Below are 20,568 nucleotides of genomic sequence, written 5' to 3'. Positions count from 1 at the left end.
TTGATTGTTCCGTAGACTTAAAAACGGCTGAACCGAGTTTCGTAAAATTTTCACAGATTGTGTAGAAAAAAAAATTGTGGAAGAAAACATATGCTATATAATTTTTTGATATCGGATGGGGATTTTCCGATAGGTACAATATGGTATTAAATGAAAGGTATTAGAGACTAGAATACGAATATGTTATCAAAAATATGAGTCAATTAATCATCGGGAGGCCCCAACCCCAAAACTCTCTGAAACAGACATATTGGAAGTTTATGTCAATATGGGGTTCAAACGAAAGGTATTCAGAAGTAGATTACGAATATGGGATACAAAACCAAATCGAAGTGCAGGGGGAGAGTCCACCCCCCAAAAACGCTCCAAATGGGCATATGAGCCAATCATGATAATATGGGACTTGGTTTGTTTGTTTGTTCCGTAGAATCAAAAACGACTGAACACATTTTTTTTAAATTTTCACAGATTGTGTAGGTTTGTCTGGAAGGAAACATAGGCTATATAATTTTTTGCTATCGGATAGGGGTCCACCCTTTCCCTTACCCTGAAAACGCAAACAAAAACTAAATGTGTACTGATAGGCATAATATGGGTATCACATGAAAGGTATTGGAGACTAGACAACGAATATCGTATTAGCAGGCCGCCCCCACTACAAAACTCCTCTAAACAGATGTATTCGACGTTCGTGTCAATATGGGACTTAAATGAAAAGTAGATTACAAATACGGCATAAAAAATTAGGTCCAAGTATTGGGAGGTCGGCCATGGCTCTATGGGACTCAAATGAAAAGTATTTTGGAGTAGATTACGAAAATTACATTAAAATTTGAGTTCAAGTTTAGGTGGCGCTTTTCCTCCGAAAAATACGTCGAATAGGTTAATTGACCCATTATGGAAATATGGGACTCAAATGAAAGGTAATTGAGAGAAGAAAACGAATTTGATATCCAATGTTGGAGCCACGTGTTTTAAGGCACGCTCTAAAGCACCCCCTAAACTGAGCTTCATTTCCGACTTTAGCAATATGGAGCTCAAATCAACGATATTTGGTGGTAAGGAACGAATTCGATATCTTTTTTCAAGGCAAAGTGCCGGTGGCCGCCCCAGTCCCAAAATACCCTCCAAACGGTTCATATTTACTTACCATGGCAATATGGGGCTCAAATTAAAGGGATTTGGGAGTGGAGCAAGAATTTGATATCCATATTTGAGTCAAAATGTCTTAGAAGCTCCTAAAAAGCTCCTCTCATTATCCTAATTTTCAAAACACCAGATCTCAGAGATTGGTAATGCTACTCGTTCGATTTTTTTTTTTTTGGATTCGTAAAGTCACCTAAAACCCCACCCACGAGGTTAGGATTTTCATGCATTAGTATTTGACAGATCACGTGGGATTTCAGACATGGTGTCAAAGAGAAAGATGCTCAGTATGCTTTGACATTTCATCATGAATAGACTTACTAACGAGCAACGCTTGCAAATCATTGAATTTTATTACCAAAATCAGTGTTCGGTTCGAAATGTGTTCATTCACCGTAACGTTGCGTCCAACAGCATCTTTGAAAAAATACGGTCCAATGATTCCACCAGCGTACAAACCACACCAAACAGTGCATTTTTCGGGATGCATGGGCAGTTCTTGAACGGCTTCTGGTTGCTCTTCACTCCAAATGCGGCAATTTTGCTTATTTACGTAGCCATTCAACCAGAAATGAGCCTCATCGCTGAACAAAATTTGTCAAAATTTGAACACATTTCGAACCGAACACTGATTTTGGTAATAAAATTCAATGATTTGCAAGCGTTGCTCGTTAGTAAGTCTATTCGTGATGAAATGTCAAAGCATACTGAGCATCTTTCTCTTTGACACCATGTCTGAAATCCCACGTGATCTGTCAAATACTAATGCATGAAAATCCTAACCTCAAAAAAATCACCCTTTAAATATAGTTTTTTTACAATTTTTTTCTAAAGCAAGTTAAAAGTAACAGCTGATAACTGACAGAAGAAAGAATGCAATTACAGAGTCACAAGCTGTGAAAAATTTGTCAACGCCGACTATATGAAAAATCCGCAATTACTTTTTGGGCAACCCAATATTTACCAATACGGTAATATAGGACTCAAAAGAAATTCATTTGGAAGTAGAGTAAAAATTTGCCCAGGAATCGAGCAGAAGCAAACTTCTCACACATCAATGAGTGCTCAACTCAATGATAAGGGACCTTTTTTATGGCCGAAGTCGAACCGCGAGTCGCAGTGCGACACCTTTTTGGGAAGAATTTTGTACATGACCATGCATGGCAGGGTACCACGCATATGTCTCCAACATTAAAAGGGGATAACCACCGCTTTAGATTGTGTCCGATGTTCTCACCTGGATTCGAACGCAGGTGTTCAGCGTCATAGGCGGACATAGGCTACAGTGGAACGAGTTCAATATCCACTTTCGCGGGGAAGTATCTCCCATCCTAAAGAGATATTAGAGAGTTAAAGAAGGCGCAGCGGTGCTGGTTCGGTTCGGCTAGTTATTTATAAAATAAAATTTTGTTTCTACAGAAAAAAAATTTTGACAAAATCTCCTAAAGAAATAAAATTTGTATACATTTTATAAAAAAAAAGATTTATAGCCTTTAGTTGTCTTTCTGTTTCAGTTTCAGTTTTTGTATTGTTTTTGTTTTCTTTTATTATGTTTTTAATCCCTTACCCTATTTTCGTCGGACTAAAAACACAGTGCTTGACAGCCTTATTTATGTAAATTACAAAGTGGCACAAACACGCAATCAATTCGACGTCAAGTGTTACGTTTATAAATCAATTTAATTGACACGGGCTATGATATATCGATCGTTAGTTTTAAAATTTGTTTTATCGCCACTGACACTGATAGTTGTGTTGGTGGGTGGGGATAGAGAATATGAACAGCGCTTCCGTTGTTGAAAATTTGGTTGATGTTTTTGTCGTAGCCGTAGCTTTCTGGCAGCACTTTTTGTTCGTTTGATTTTATGGCTTTTTTGCTATTTTTTTTTTCTTCGTTGGCTATTCAATATTCAAAAATATTAGCCATTAATCACGAGCATATTTTCAAAATTTTTTCTTTTTTTTTTATTTGATTTTCTTTCTACTTATTAATTAAAACACTGCAAAGACTTAACATTAAACGAAATTTCTTATCTGTGCTAAGAAACATAAACGAAATGATTGAAGTACATAAAGACCCCGCGCGTCAAGAGTAAAATTCAACTGAACCAACGTATTGAAGAGTTCTTTAAAATTCCACCAAAAAGATGAGAATTCTTTCCTGGTGGTCGTTCGGACGCGGGATAGATAGATTTAAAAGAAATTAAAAGAGCAAGTTCCATCATTATTGCCACAAAAACAACAAACACATCAACAAAGACAACAAGGAAAATGTTGATGTTTTTCTTTTCGGCTAAATGTTGTTGCTGCTGCTCCCCTGTTCCCCAGGTTTCCGCCGGTCTCTTGCCGGGTCTTAATGTACTTCTTGTTCTCCTCGAATTTGACTAAACGACCATACGACCAACAACCATACTTTTGGCAGCTGATTCTGTTTCTGAGTGCGCCTACTCACACTCGCACATGCCATTTTCACGGCTGTTACGCTTTATCGCACATTTTAGCCGAGAGACCTCGCGTAAATAAATACCCAATGAATTGTTTTGGAAAAAATAAAAAACTTAAGAAAAACAAAAACACCTGTGTGGCACAGTGGTTTCATTTGTATACCCTTCGCCATAGGATGGAGGTAAAATAATTTCGTCTTTCCGTTTCTAAGACATGGAAATATTGATATGAGACCCAACAAAGTACATGTATTCTTGATCGTCTTGACATCCTTAGAAGATTTAGCCATGTCCGTCCGTGCGTCAGTCTGTCTGTTGAAAGCTTGCTTATATTTTGGTATAGCTGCCATATAAGCCAATATCTTGATTTTTGAGCCTCTAGAGAACACAATTCTTATCCGATTTGGCTAAAATTTTGCACCAAGTGTTCTATTTCACTTCCAACAACTCTGCTAATTTTGGTCCAAATCGGTTCATAACCTGCTATAGTTCCCATATAAACCGATACCGGATTTTGACTTCTTGAGCCTCTAGAGGGCAATTATTATCCGATTGGTTTGAAATGTTGCATAACGTTCGCTTGACCATCAACAACTTTGGCAGGTATGGCTCAAATCGGTCCATAACCTGATATAGCTCATATATAAAACGCTTTCGGATCATGACTTCGTGAGCCGCTGGAGGGCGCAGTTATTATCCGATTGACCTGAAATTTTGCATAAAGTGTTTTGTTCTAACTTCTAACAACGGCGCCAAGTATGGTTCAAATGGGTTAACAGCCTGATATAGCTCCCATATAATCCGATCTCGGATCTTGACTTCGCGAGCCTCTAGAGGGCGCAATTATCATTCAATTTGGCTGAAATTTTTCATGAAGTGGTTTGGTTTGACCAAAAACAAAAGAGCCAAGTATTGCTCAAATCGGTTCACAACCCGATATAGCTCCAATATCAACCGGTTATACTTCTTGAACCTTATCTGATTTGGCTGAAATTTTGCACAACGACTTCTTGTATAACCTTTAACATAACATACATGCTAAATATGTCCATAACCTGATATCTTATTACATAAAATTGAAAATCTTATTACATAAAATTAAAATTGAATTTGTTTGTTAGTGTGTTTGTCTGCCCCGTATAGACTCAAAAATAGCTCGATTTTCGATTTTCGATTTTCATAATATTCTCAGAGATGGTTGAGTTTGAGCCCCCGATAAAAATAGGCTACTACATTTTTTGAAATCCGAAGGGGGCGGACCCTCCCCCTTGCCCTAATTTTCAAAATCGCCAGATCCCGGAGCTGGGTACATTGAAAAACACGAAATTGGTATACATTTTTGGGGTCAAATAACCTGGGGGGGACGTCTGAGGTGTCTACGGGGCCTTCTCAATGTTAAAAACTCCCAAAACGGGCCTGAATGTCCAACGCCACAGAATAGGTATGAAATGAAAGTTCTTTGGGGGTTGACTGCGTTTGTTTGTTTTTTCCGTATAGACTCAAAAACGGCTGAACCGATTAAAATTTTAACAGGTTGTGTAGATTGGCGTGGAAGGAAACATAATCATATAATTTTTTGTTATCGGAACCGAACCCTCCCCCCTATTGCCAAAAGCACCACTCACATTAAAAGTGGACCGAAAATATGGAAATCAAATGAAAGGTATCAGGGAGTATAATACGAATAAGGCATTAAAACTTGAGTCTAAGTAACTATTGGGCCGCCACCACTCTAAAACTCTCCCAAACAGACATATTTGACGTTCATGTCAATATTGGATATTGGAGAGTAGAATATGAATATGGTATTAAAATTTTAATCTAAGCATCCAGCGGGCCACCCCAACACTTAAACTCCCCCAAACAGACAGACGTTCGTGTCAATATGGGACTCAAATGAAAGATATTCGGGAGTAAATTACAAATAAGGCTTTAAAAATCAGATCGACGTATAGCGGGTCACCCTTCCACCGAAAAAATCTCTCAAATGGGCGTATATACCAATTATGACTATAAGGGACTCGTTTTGTCTGTTTCTTCCGTAGAATCAAAAACGGCAGAACCGATTATCTTAAAATTTTCACAGATTGTGTAGACTGGTCTAAAAGGAAGCATGGGCTATATTATTTTTCGATATCGGAAGGTGGGCGCACCCTCCACCTTACCCCAAAAACACCACCCAAAATCAAAAGTGGATCAATCGGTACAATATGGGTATCAAATGAAAGATATTGGAGAGATATTGAATCTATACACCCAGCGGGCCAACCCAACATTTAAACTCCCCCAAACAGACAGACGTTTGTGTCAATATGGGACTCAAATGAAAGTGATTCGGGAGTAGATTACAAATACGGAAAAAATTAAGCCAATGTAACGGGAGGTATCCCCATCCCCAAAATAGCCCTAGATGGACATATTAGCCGACATGGATATATGGGCCTCAAATGAAAGAAATTTGGGAGTAGATTAAGAAAATTACATTAAAATTAATGTCAAAGTATCTAGGTGGCGCTTAACCTCCTTAAAACATCTCAAATAGGATATTTGACTAAATGCAAATTGCAAATGTTGCCCATGAACATTCCACTAAGGAACAGGGGCAAACTTCTCACATATCAATGAGTGCAGTCCGAGTCAAATTTAGGCTCAATGATAAGGGGCCTCCTTTTTATAGCCGAGTCCGAACAGCGTGCCGCAGTGCGACACCTCTTTTGAGAGAAATTTACATGGCATAGTACCTCAAAAATGTTGTCAGCATTAGGAGGGGAAAACCACCGCCTAAAATTTTTTCTGATGGTCTCGCCAGGATTCGAATCCAGGCGTTCAGCGTCATAGGCGGACATGCAAACCTCTGCGCTACGGTGGCCTCCAGGTTATTTGACCCATCATGACAATATGGGACTCAAATGAAAGATATTTGAGAGTACAAAAGGAATTTAATTTTAGGGCGAAGTGTTTGTGGGTAAGCCCAAAGCACCCCCTAAACTGAACTTATTTTTCCCAACATAACAATGTGGGGTTCAAATGGGTGGTTTTGGGAATAAAGAACGAATTTGATACCTATTTGAAAGCCAAACTACCAGCCCCAGCCCCAAATGGCCTCCAAACCGTATTGACCATGGCAATTTAAGCCTAAAATGAAAGTTATTTGGGAGTAGAGCTCGAATTTAACATTTATATTTGAGAGAAATGTTTGAGGTACCATCCCACCCCATGTCACCAACATTAGGAGCGGATAACCAAGACTAAAAAATTTATCGAATCTTCTCGTCAGGAATTGAAACCATGCGCTAAACATCATTGGCGGAATTCGATATCCACATTCGGGATGAAAAACTATACCAAAACACGACTTATATATCGACTATTGCAATATAGGGATCAAATAAAAGATATACGAGCGTTAAGGAAGGCGCTGCGGAGCGAGCCTGGTGCGGCTAGTAGCTCCCATATGAACAAATTACCAAATTTTATTTCTTATACCACCATATGGCGTAATTTTTATTCGATTTGGCTGAAATTTTGCACAATGAATACCACTTTGGTCGCCAACAGCCAAACCAAGTACGCGGCTCCAATCGGTTCATAACTTGGTACGCCTGAATTTGCATAGCAATTCTTATCCATTATCCTTTCCTTTGTTCGCCTATAAAAAGATATCGGCCAAAGAACTTGACTAATGCGATCCATGGTGGAGGATATATAGAAGATTCAACCCGGTCTAACTTAGCACGATTTCATTTTTTTTCATTGAATTTTTGTCTAAAGAGGAAATTCTATGAGAATTTTGTCTTTAGAGCATATTTCATGGACATTTTGTATATAGAAAAAATTACATGAAAATTTTGTTTTTAGAGAAAAAATCAGAAGAAGAAAATTTCATGGAAATTTTATCTTTGGAGAAAATTTCATGGAAATTTTGTCTATGGAGAAAATTTCATGAAAATTTTGTCTTTGGAGAAAATTCCATGCAAGTTTTGTCTTTGAAGAAAATTGCATGGAAATTTTGATTTTGGAGAAAATTTCATGGAAATGTTGTCTTTGGTGTCACAAAATTTTTGAAAAAAATTTCCCTAAAATTTAGTTTTAAGCGAAAATTTCCCAGGCCTTTAATCTTTAAGGAAAATTTGATGGAGATTTTGACTTTAGGGTATATTTTCCTAAAAGTTTGCCTTTGCAAAATTTTGTCTTGCATGCGAAACTGTTTGCAAGTTGGCCTTATGCCAGAAGTCGTCCTAGCTGTTTCTAATGAACGTATTCAAACTTGCCCCACTGTAGGCTGCCCACAGTTTACTTGTTTTTTTATTTTTCTTATTCCCTCCCAAACCACCATGCAAACGTGAAAATTGTTTAGCAACGTTGAGTGATTTGTTTACAAAAAAAAAAAAAAAAAAAAAACAAAGAATAACAGCGTTCTGCTGGCGTTTTTGCAGCTCTCGCAACCCGGGAGCATTTAATTTCGATGGTAGAAATAAAAACCAAACATTATCAACAGCTCTGCCACCTACTGAGTTTCTTGCCTCATTTGTGTAATAATGAAATTATTACGAGTATCATTAATAAATTTCCACGAAAAATCAGTATCGCCATATCACCAACTTTCTCCTTGGGCTATTGTTCATCGTTTTCTGCTGGTGCTGCTGTGCTGGGTAATGAGATTTTATTTTCTAATGTGCGGTTCTGCGGCAACAGTGTAACATAGGTAGCAAAAGACACAATGTGACAAAGTGCTGATGGTGGTGATGGGAACTATTTCCGGGGAGATTGCTTTGGTCTTGGAAGGTTTGAAACAAGAGAAACATTCTCCTTTGTTTTCACCTTATTAATAATTGCCGCCTTTTGTGCAAAAGCTTGTGGTTTGAAAAATTTAAATCAAATAGAAATATTTGGATAATTTGGTCAGGTGCAGCACTAGATTTAGTCAAGACGGAAGGAAAGGCATCGAAACGGGTCCCGACAAGCCCTGTGTGAGTGGGTTGGACTGGGCTAAGGTGTGCGCCAGCGGGGAAGGACGGAACTCAAAAAGTACATCGACAGCCGCAGCTAGTGAAGCATCTAAGGAGGAATCATCCACACCGCAAGTGTCCAGTGTCTTAAGAAAGAGTGGTCCCACTTCTTTTTCACCTGCCCCTGGATGCGTACGAAAGCTCATCATGACAAAGTCTAACGAATCTTGTGAGGATGAATTCCTGGCGGAATCAGAAGACGAGGAAGTTGGAAGTTCTGAGTCCTGATTATGGTCCGTTTTCTGCAGATAAATCTCCACCATTATAAGGCCGCTTGGGCGGTTCTTAAGGTCCTCCTGATGGCAGGGGGATTTGACCTGGTTATTATCCAGGAACCATGGGTGTGTGGAGGAATGGTGCGTGGACTAAGAATTCCGGGACTTAAAATGCTCGATGGTACGGGTACTGATAGACATAGAGCCTGTATACTTGCAAAGACAAGTCTAAATGTTTTTCTTCTTCCGTCGCTAGGCACTGAAGATTCGGTAGAAGCCAGCCTTGAAATAAATAAGTCCCATTACGGGCTGACTTCAGTTTATATGGCACACGATCCAGAGATGCAGCCTTAAAATCTTAAGTTGCTGGTTGAAGCCGCCTCCGTAGGGAAGAAAAGCCTCATTGTAGCAAGAGATCGAATATATTATAAGTTGCAATCTTGGTAGCCGCCGTAGCGCCGAGGTTAGCATGTCCGCCTATGAAGATGAACACCTGGGTTCAAACCTCGGCATGAACATCAGAAAATTTTTCAGCGGTGGTTTTCCCCTCCTAATGCTGGCTACATTTGTGAGGTACTTTGCCATGTAAAAACTTCTCCCCAAAGAGGTGTCGCACTGCGGCACGCCGTTAGAACTCGGTTATAAAAAGGAGGTCCCTTATCGTTGAGCTTAAAATTAAATCGAAAAGCACTCATTGATATGTGAGAAGTTTGCCCCTGTTCCTTAATGGAATGTCCATGGGCAAATTTGCATTGCATTTGCAATCTTGCGATTTGTAATAAAGGGGATAATACGACTTTTATTACCAGGAACAGGCAAGAGGTACTAGATATCACCTTTGTACCGGAAGATATAAGCGCAAGAATAAGCGATTGGGAAGTGTTGGATAACCACAGCTTCTCTGATCATCGTTTTATTAGATTCAGAAAAATACTGCAGAAGTGGTCCCTCGCCTAAACAGAAGAATGACAGATTGGGATGAATTTCGGCACAAATTTTGCACGTCTATCCCTTCTAGAACAGAAAAGGAAGTGGCTACTGCAGAAGATATAGACATAATGGGCAAGCGGATCACGAAGACTCTGAATAGCACGCTTGTGACAGCATGTCCTAGTGCCAAGCAAAGGGGCAAACAGCGACCGCCATGTTGGACCCCAGAGCTGGTTGGTCTAAGGAAGGACTGCAGAAAACTCTTCAACAGAGCAAAAGCCAGAAGAGCACCACACGATTGGGAATTCTATAAGGCTGAGCTAGGAAAATATAAAGGCGAGTTGAGAAAGGCTCAGAACAAATCCTAGGTAGAATTCTGCAGCTCCGTGGAGGATACGTCTGAGGCCTCAAGGCTAAGGAAGATTCTGTCCTCGAGACCTATTACGGTGGGGTATATTCAGAATTCAGAGAATGTATGGACAATGTCTAGTGAGGAAACACTAGGACTACTCGCTGATACACATTTCCCGGGGAACTCTTCAACGGACAATGTGGCGCCAGAAGAGGTTGTCACTGGTATGCATTCGTCGGAGGTTATTAGGGAAATTGTGTCTGAGCCGAAAATCCTTTGGCGATAAGAAGTTTCGACTCCTTTAATTCGCCAGGCCCTGATGATTTATCACCGGTTGAATTACAAGTTGTGTCTGATAGACTGGTTCCTTGGCTAAGGGAGATATAATCTGCTTGAATCAGAATGTCATATATAACTGTGGGATGGAGGGACACGAAGGTCATCTTCATTCCGAAAGCAGGAAGGCGAAAAATGTTCGTCCTATTAGTCGGTCATCATTTATGCTGAAGACTCTTGAGAGGTTGATAGAAACATATCTTAGGGCAAAGATCCCTGGAGATCGCCTATCGCGGCAGCAGCATGCATATAGTAAAGGCAAATCCTCAGAAACCGCGCTTCATGATCTAGTGGGCTATAAAGAGGGATCTCTCGCTGTCAAGGAATATACAATGGTAGAATTTCTTGACACCGAAGGTGCTTTCAATAATGCAAAACCGATATCAATTATGAAGGAGTTGAAGTTTCTAGGCATCAACTCTACCGTAAGAAAGTTTATTAATAACTTACTTACTAAAAGATGTATTACGGCAGGCTTGGGATCTGTGGATCTAAAAAGATGGGTCAGCAGAGAAACGCCTCAAGCAGGTGTACTGTCTCCTTTACTTTGGAATATAGCATTGAAAATATATTTTTATCTCTGGAAGAAAAAGGCGTAAAAATGTTTGCGTATGCTGATGACGTGGCAATTGCGGTTAGGGGAAAGTTTCCCATGACTTCATATACTTCAGGGAGCTCTACACGCAACAGCAAAGTGGGCTACCGAAAGTGGTCTGGGTATAAATCCGTGCAAGACAGAAATAGTTCTTTTCAGCCGGAGATACAAGTTGCCTACAGTGGAACCTGTCTCCTTGGGTGGAGAGAATGTTCCATTTACAGAAAACACAAAATACCTGGGTGTTTTGCTGGACAGGAAATTGAACTTTTAGAAAGGGCAAGGGAGGCAACTCTTGCCCTATTCACCTGCAAGAGAGCCATTGGCAAAAGTTGTGGTTTTAGGACGCGTGTCACGCATTGGACCAGTTGTCAGACCTATAATGCTATATGGTGTTGTGGTCTGGTGGACGGCGCTTCAAAAGTCCACCCACTGCTCAATACTTAGTCGGATCCGAAGGATGGCTTGTTTGTGCATCATAGCCGCATTGAGGACGACACCATCTGATTTAATGGTTTAACAATTTAATGCTACATCTTATGTCTCTGAGCATTGTGGCTACCCAAATTGCAGCGACCACTGCTGTGAGGTGAAGGGAGCTTTCTCATTGGTCAGTTGGCGGCTACGAACACTGTTTAATCCTTGACGCAATATCCAAGGTTCCAGGCAGTGTGGATTGCACCCTACCTGAGCCACTTTTTGATAAAAAGTATTGATTGGAACTACGATATCCCTGGTGACAGAAGTTACATAGATTTCTACACGAATGGTTCCAAACTAAACGACCAGTTGGGCTTTGGGGTGTACTCTAAAGATCTAGAACAAGAGATATCCCAGGGAACTGTAAAGCGGACCAGCCTGCTAGACTAGGAACTACCCTATACATTCCAGGGATACTGGAATCTGTGGGTATGCCTCTAGCGACATGTGAGCTTAGTTTTCAGGACCAGGCCCGAAGGACAACGAATGATAGATGGTCACAAAAAGGGGGCTGTGATTATTCCAAAACTATGTGGCCTAATCTAGACTTGAAGAAGTTTACTGCTACATACACATATATATATATATATATATATATATATATATATATATATATATTCGTGGTGCGTCTGAATCAACTTTAAATGAAAAGGTCTTTCACCTGATAAATTATTTCAGATTCTGAAACTTCAATGTTCATACTGCCGTCGATTTTGCATAAGTGAGCTCGTAGTCCTATGTGTCCCGTTATGATGCCAATAGCTATACTGACCTCCTTCTTACTTCCTTTCAGTAATAGCCTAGTCTTCTCATAATCAAGATCCACCCAAAGGATTTTCGCCGTCCTACCGACCGTTTCGCTGTTCCACAGGGTTGCATGCGCATTCGTCGCCCATGCTCTTAACTCGGACTGCGTCGGCCCGAAAGGCTTTAGGTTAACCAAGTTTATTGACTGCAGTTCTCTGGCCTTCACCGTCATATCGTCTACCCTTTCATACCTCCTAACTCCGTTACGGCCCGGCACCCAAACGACTGCGGATTGTGCCGTTATCAGAGAAGCCGTTAATCTCCTTCTTACACTGCAAAACTGTTCGTGACCTTACCGTCCTGGTTGTTATTACCCGTCCTGTTTGCATTTTACTGTCCGTAAATATGTTCACACTCGACGTCCTCGCGTTAGCACCACACCACTTCACGCATTCCGTGAACGCCCGGATCTCCGGACCTAAAATAGATCTCAGTCTCTTGCGTCTCAATGTAGACCCCCAGGCCCACTCTGCCCTCTAGCTTTGATCCATCCGTGTAAAATGATCTTCCAATTGGCAATACTAGGCAGCAGTGCCTTGCACTCGACCTCAAGTGTTATCTCAGGTATCCGGTCGGAAACCTCTTCACTTCCTTCCAGGTTTCCTATCGTTGCCTCGATTATACCGCGATGGTATGAGCTGCTCCCATTCTCAATCCATTCTCCCATCGCCTTAAGTCTAATAGCCGCAGTGGCTGCCTCTCACTTAATCTATATGCAATGCAAATTTTGCCACATGAACATTCCACTAAGGAACAGGGTCTAATTTCTCACTTATCAATGAGTGCAGTCCGATTCATGTTAAAGCTCAATGATAAGGGGCCTCCTTTTCATAGCCGAGTCCGAACGGCGTGCCGCAGTGCGACACCTCTTTGGAGAGAAGTTTTGCATGGCATAGTACCTCACAAATGTTGCCAGCATTAGGAGGAGAAACCACCGTTGAGAATTTTTTCTGGTGGTCTTGCCAGGATTCGAAGCCAGTCGTTCAGCGTCATAGGCGGACATGCTAACCTCTGCGCTACGGTGGCCTCCCAGGCACGCTGTGAATATATTGGCCAGTTCGGGCGCCAAATAGTCTACCTCCTTCTGTAGTAACGCCTCGTGCAGGAAAGTCTCTACCAACGTTCCTTTGACATAGGTACGCTATTTGTATTTGAGGCCTTTGGTGTCACATAACTTGCCTTTGCGTTCTTGGGTATAAATAGCACCCTTGCCCTTTGCCAGGCATTCGGAGTACATACAAGTTCCAAGCACGCTGTGAAAATATTAGCCAGGTTGGGCGCCAGTTATCCTGCCTCCTTCTGTAGTAACGCCGGAAATATTCCATCAGGTCCGGGTCACTTAAATGGTTTGAAGCTCCTCAAGAATTTCCTCACCATAAATTCCGCGATTATGAACCTTTCATGAGGTTGGGTACCCAAGATTCGACCCAAACGAAATTAGTTTGTTTTACTTGTTTTGACCAAAAAACACACGAATTAAGCCATAAGTTATTAACACAAATTCCTAAGTGACCTAATTTTTGAAAGCTATAAAATATGAAACACATTGAATGGCAAAACAAATAAACGCATCACAGACGTTCAACACACGCACACCACACAAATTCGCTTAAAGCCAGAAAGAAGTCATAAAGCAAAACTGTTTGACAGTCAATGGTATTATACGGTAATAAATCTTTCATTTTGGCTTTGCAATTAATTCAGGAAATTATTAATGTCATTTAAATGCAATGCTGGCTGTAGTTTGGTATTTGTGTGCGTGTGTGGCTGTATGTCGGTGTGTTGTTTTTGGTGACAAATTTGTGCGTGAAATGCCAGGAAACGCCTTTTCAAGGCACGCATACAAAAACTCCCATAGCCACTTCCGTTTCCACGCACAAACAACCGCAAGCAACATCCTTATAAATTAAACAGCAACAAACAATCGCAGGGCAAAGAGCAAAAGCGTAATTATTATGAACCAAACAGCACACTCTTTAGTGCAGAGACAAAGAGAGCGAAAAAGAGAGAGAGAGGGAGAAAGGCTGGGAGGGCAACATAAACTTTTGTTGTTAGTACCTGACATTTGCTGCTGTTGTATATTGTTGGTAGGTGTCGATGCCAGGCTCGAAGATTCTGTTACAACGGAAGTCAGCAGCCGCTGCTGCTGCTGCTGCCGTTGTTGCTTTTCTGGATCACACATACTGTTGTGATGATGGTTTATGTGTATGTGTCCTTGAGGAGGCGACTGAGCATGAAACACAGGACCACTGTGACGAAAGATAAGGACGGCAGTGCGAGCAACAACTTTGACGAGAATGAGGATGTATTAATTAAAGTAAACGTAGACGCAAAATATTTAACACGCACACCACGTCACTCGCACAACGCGCCCCAAATGGTACTTTAGTGCAAGGAAGTTGTCGTCGTATTATTAATAATTTTTGTTTTTTTGCGGCACTTTTTCTCCTTTTTTGGGTTGATTTTTAATGGGAAATGTTCGTTTAAGTAATCACTTAATCACTTTTTCGTTTACTTGCTGTTTTGTTTTTAAAGACATGAAGCATTTATTCGCACAGAGAGACAAACACACAGACACATAGAAACACAAAGGGTAAGTGTAGGTATATGTGCTTAAATTTTTGGGGGGTTTAATATAAAGTTTATAACAGCTCAAAACATTTACACATATCACCAAGGAATTTTTTTACCTAACATACATAAAATTTTTATTTTTAAAATTCTTTTATATATAATTTATTTTTTCACAAATTTCTTTAAGATTTTATAGTGGACCCAATTAAAAGACCTCATTAATTATTTTCTTTTTTTTTCTTCAATTTTCTTTTTCTTTTCTTCTTTTTGGGGGATTGATTTCTTCAGAATAATAACAACGACAACAACAATCATCACAACAATAATGACTAAATAAACACACTTTAATTTGTTTTTATTTGTTCACACTATAGTATCACAATAAACAAACAAACAGATAAACCAACGAACGAAAAAAAATTATAATCATATAGGTAATCGCAGCAAAACTAAAACATCAAAATAGGAAAAATAGAAAATAACAAGCCAATATATGAAATAATGGAACGATAAACGAACGTCTGTTTGGCCGCGATTCGTTATTCGAAATGTGTGTGAAAATCCGCTTAGTTGGATTCCATTAAAAATAGCTATTTTGATTCTATTTTATAGCCATATATATCTGCTCATATGTGACCATTCATGTATTGTATATATATAGCCCACCCATCTGCATATACATATACAGAGGGGGTGGCATGTGATGACGTATGCTTGCGAGTGTTTTTCTTCAAATGAAATATTTGAAATATTTTTGCTTATTGATTTTGATTTTTTTTTGTTTGGCAATTTGTTATATTTTTGAACACAATTAAGAGGGTAATTGAAAATTTAAATTGGCAAAGAAATATACAGTAAAAAGCAGTACGGAAAGGCCAAAGTCGGGCGGAGTCGACCGTATAATACTCTACTCAGCCAACGTACTATTGGGTTGCCCAAAAAGTAATTGTGGATTTTTTAAAAGAAAGTAAATGCATTTTTAATAAATCTTAGATGAACTTTAATCAAATATACTTTTTTTACATATTTTTTCTAAAGCAAGCTAAAAGTAACAGCTGATAACTGACAGAAGAAAGAATGCAATTACAGAGTCACAAGCTGTGAAAAAATTTGTCAACACCGACTATATGAAAAATCCGCAATTACTTTTTGGGCAACCCAATACTTTCTTAATACATAGAAGGGATATAGGATTAAATTTTCCATACCTTGAAATATCGAATAGAACCTTGTGTGATTTTCTTACGTAGGACCTAAATTGTAGCTGCTCTGGCCTTAAAGAGACCATATTGAATGAGAGATGTATGTGGGAGCCAGGGGCGTTATCAGGATTTTATTTCAAAATCGGTAAATATACCACAAACTTTTTTTGAAAAATGTGGTCGCTACCAGTGTTGACACTCAAGAAAATTTATGTCTTACCAACATCCAACAGAGACAACGGAGAACATGTTAAGGCTTTTGAGGAAAACCCATTTTCCACAGGATACGACTGGACTCACGGAGACACCGGAATCTTGGAATAATGACGTTGATCGAAGGTTTATAATAACGAAATTTATGGTGAAGGAATCCTTGAGGAGCTTCAAACCATTTAAGTCACCCGAACCTAATGGAATATTTCCGGCGTTACTACAGAAGGAGGCAGACCATCTGGCGCCTCGTCTGGCGCCAGATGGTCTGGTCACAGCGTGCCTAGGACTTGCATATACTTCGAAAGCCTGGCAGGAGGCAAGAGTGGTGTTTATACCCAAGCTCGGCAAGGCAAATTATGCGACACCAAAGGCCTACAGACCCATAAGCCTTACGTCTTTTCTACTCAAAACCATGGAACATATTGTGGACACCATGATAAAGAGTAGGACACCCAGCGAAATACTCAAATACAAACAGCATGCCTATGTCAAGGGAAGGTCGGTGGTGACTGCCCTGCACGAGGTTGTGCATAAAATAGAAAAATCTTTCGATGCCAAAACGTACACAATGGCGGCATGCATTGACACCAAGGGGGCTTTTAACAATGTGCGACACACTGATCCAATCCTTAGACCAGTACCGTGTGGAACCGGTCCTTAGAGACTGGATAAACTATATGCTAAGGAAAAGGTGGATAAATTGTGTGTCCCATGGCATAAATATAAGGGAGAAATGGCACAGGGCACGCCACAGGGGGGCATTTTATCGCCACTCCTATGGGTGACCACCATAAATGACCTATAACGGATGCTGACTGAGGAGGGATTTTAACCCGTCTGCTACGCAGACGATGTCATAATTATTCTAAGAGGTAAGAGTCCGAACGAGCTATGCAGAGGGGCCGAAAGGGTCTTGCATATGGCATATGACTGGACTAGACCCAGAGGTCTCAATGTTGAACCAGAGAAGACTGAAATATGTCTGCTCACGAGGAACCCGAAGGTGGGCCAACGCACCACGTTTCCTCAATAAGCCGATGTCGATACCTGACAAGGTCAAATACTTTGGTGTGATCTTGGACAGGTAACTGAATTGTAGGTGTTACATTCGGGAGCGTACTGAGAAGGCTCACAGATGTTGGGCACTATATAGACGGGCCGTAGGCTCGAAATGGGGCCAGAATCCGAGGATAGTCTACTGGCTCTACAGAAGCATGATAAGACCAATACATACTTACGCCTCAATAGTTTGGTGGACTGCCATGGAGAAAAAGTACAACATAAGGACCGTGCAACAGGTTCGGAGATCATGTTGTCTTGACATAGGCGGAGCGATGAGGACCACGCCCACTAGGGCACTGGAGACTATTCTAGATATCCGATCCATTGACATACAGATTAAGTGTGAGGCAGCCACTGCGGCTATGAGACTTAATGCGATGGGAGAATGGCTTGAGGATGGGAGCATTAATCCATCGCGGTATTATCGAGGCTACGACAGAAAATCTGGAAGGAAGGGAAGAGGTTTCCGATCGGAAACCTGAAATGAACCTTGAAGTCGAGTTCGAGGCACTGCTGCCATCGACACGGTCTTGGATTGACGGCACCCTAGTATTGCCATCTGGAAGATCATGTTACACGGATGGATCAAAGCTAGAGGACAGAGTGGGCCTGGTGGTCTTTATTGAGAACCTGAGATCTGTTTTAGACTGCCTGACCACAATACGGTCCTGCAGGCGGAAATCCGGGCGATCACGGAATGCGTGAAGTGGTGTGGTGCTAACGCGAGGACGTTGAGTGTGAATATCTTTACTGACAGAAAAATTGTCATAAGGACAATAAGAACCAGGACAGTAAAGTCTCGAACAGTATAGCAGTGTAAGAAGGAGATTAACACCTTCTTTGAGGATCAAAATCCGCATAGTTTGGGTGCTGGGCCATAACGTAGAAAGGGGAAATGAAAGGGTAGGCGAGTTGGCAGTGAAGGTCAGAGAACTGCCGTCAATAAACCTGGTTAACCCGAAGCCTTTCGGGACGACGCAGTCCGTGTTAAGGGAGTGGGCGATGAATGCGCATGCAACATTGTGGTGGTGTAGGGTATAAAAAAGGATAGAATCAAGTATTGCCATGAAAGTTCTCTGGACGATTTCAATTTATACGCTACAACTAAACGCTTATTCCTATCGCATTAGAATTGCATTCTTTAGGTTCTGAAGAAGTTAAATCGGAAGATTGGTCTTTATTGGAGCCATATAGGGTTATAAAGGGTGATTTAGCTATTATCTTTTCGGCAACACTAGTTCAAACAGCTCACGCATATATTGTGTTTTGTTCCACTGTCAAACATCTTCAGTTTGGTCTATAATTTGATCATGACTTGTCTTACAAACGAACAGCGCTTGCAAATTATTGAATTTTATTATCAAAATCCGTGCTCTGTTAAGAAAGTTCATCGCTCGCTTCTTCTGTTCAGCGACGAAGCTCATTTTTGGCTCAATACGGTACGTAAATAAGCAGAATTGTCGATTTTGGAGTGAAGATCAGCCAGAAACATTAAAGGAGCTACCAACGCATCCAGAAAAAGTCACAGTTTGGTGCGGTTTATAGGCTGGTGGCATCATTGGAACGTACTTCTTCAAAGATGATGCGTAATGTAACTGTTAATGGTGAGATTGCATCCAGAAAAAGTCACAGTTTGGTGCGGTTTATAGGCTGGTGGCATCATTGGACCGTACTTCTTCAAAGATGATGCGTAATATAACTGTTAATGGTGAGATGATATCTAACTGTTTTTTTTTTTTGCCAAAAATGCAAGAGCTTGACTTGAATGACATGTCGTTTTAATAAGACGGTGCCACATGCCATACAGTGCGCGTAACAATGGACTTATTGAGAGCCGAGTTCGGTGAACATTTTATTTAAAGTTCGGGAGCATTCAACTGGCCGCCTTCATCGTGCGATTTAACGTCTCTAGACTATTTTTGTTGGGCTTTATTGAAGCTTATTTCTATACAGGCAAGCCCGCTTCAATTGACGCATTGTAAGACAACATTAAAACACTTATTTGTGACATACTGGCCGAAATTAGACTGAGTGAAGTGAATTATATGGACCGTACTATCGATTCAAATAAAAATTTCATGTATTTTTCTGAATTTTATGTATTTTTTTTAAACTTTCCTGCAGATCTTAAAACATCATCCTTTAGATCAATTTGGACTATACATGTCATGGGAGTTGGAAACCATAATATATTAGGCCACTGCAAAAAATATTTCCATCATTAAGCTAGTGTCGAAAGACAAGTAAATGTATTTTGATGCGTTTAACTAAGCCATCGTCTTCAAAAAGCTGATATAGTTCAATGAAGAATCTTTCTCGTTTGCTTGTAGTGTAAACTTCGTCTGTGGAGAGGTGACCTTGTTTCTTAATCCAAAGTAGCATCTGTTTGCCAGTATTATTCTACGCTTTAGCACAAAACTGGTGTTATTCTGGCAAACCGAACAGAACCAGGGTCCGGAGTTCTTTTCAATCCCGTCACGGACCAGAAGCGTGCGGAAGAGGCACTCCGGGACGTGCCTCTCCCATGCTGAAAAAAGACGAACACGTACACTGAGGCGTCAGCTTTTGCCGATGAGGGTTCCATCGGGTCAGTCCGGTGCGTACAACCGGCTGCCATGGGATTAAATTTAAACCATTTAATTGAAAATTGTCAATAATGTCTTTCGATCTGTTTCTTTAGACTCAAAACAACGTTTGTAAATTCGTAGGCACAACATTTTGGCACACCCTGTACCATTTATTCAATATATTTTCTACATGTGTTAATAATTTCTCATTAACAAATAGGAAGCCATATTTTATTGGATTTCCAAAAAATAATTTGAATTGCTCAATCAAACAAATCTTTATAACCAACATATGTGAGGCATACAGGTATTTTATGGTTACCTATGTGAAATTTTAAGCACACTTAGTTAGCAATCTCTTTAAGTATGTTTATGGAATCCATATGTTACATATATTTCATGACCATATTTGTTTTAATGTAAGCATTATTACTTTCTCTAAAAGTTTTCCAAAGTGTTTAATAACCAAAAGAATCCTTGACGTCAATATAGAAAATTCTAGTGACAATAATAAAAACTTCAGTTCAAATAAGTTTCTATGATATTGTTATCCGAGAGAAAAAAATTCCATATCCTTGGTACGCACTAGATTTTTTTGTTTTTTTGCAATATTACTGATTTGGCATTTTGAAAAGA

At 40.2% G+C, this 20,568-nt stretch overlaps 1 protein-coding gene across 1 annotated transcript in view; it reads right to left on the bottom strand.

Annotated features, from left to right (window-relative positions):
- LOC106086336 (zinc finger CCCH domain-containing protein 13) overlaps positions 1 to 14,918 on the bottom strand; it is a 336,942-nt gene extending 322,024 nt beyond the window's left edge. Inside the window, exon 1 of the mRNA XM_059367516.1 lies at positions 14,373 to 14,918. Coding sequence (XP_059223499.1) covers positions 14,373 to 14,496 — 124 coding nt within the window. The 5' untranslated portion in view covers positions 14,497 to 14,918. The remainder of the gene's footprint in view (positions 1 to 14,372) is intronic.
- Positions 14,919 to 20,568: the final 5,650 nt, after the last annotated feature.

Source organism: Stomoxys calcitrans, chromosome 4, assembly GCF_963082655.1.
Source record: "Stomoxys calcitrans chromosome 4, idStoCalc2.1, whole genome shotgun sequence".
Classification (NCBI taxonomy): domain Eukaryota; kingdom Metazoa; phylum Arthropoda; class Insecta; order Diptera; family Muscidae; genus Stomoxys; species Stomoxys calcitrans.
This window is presented reverse-complemented; position numbering and strand designations above follow the sequence as displayed.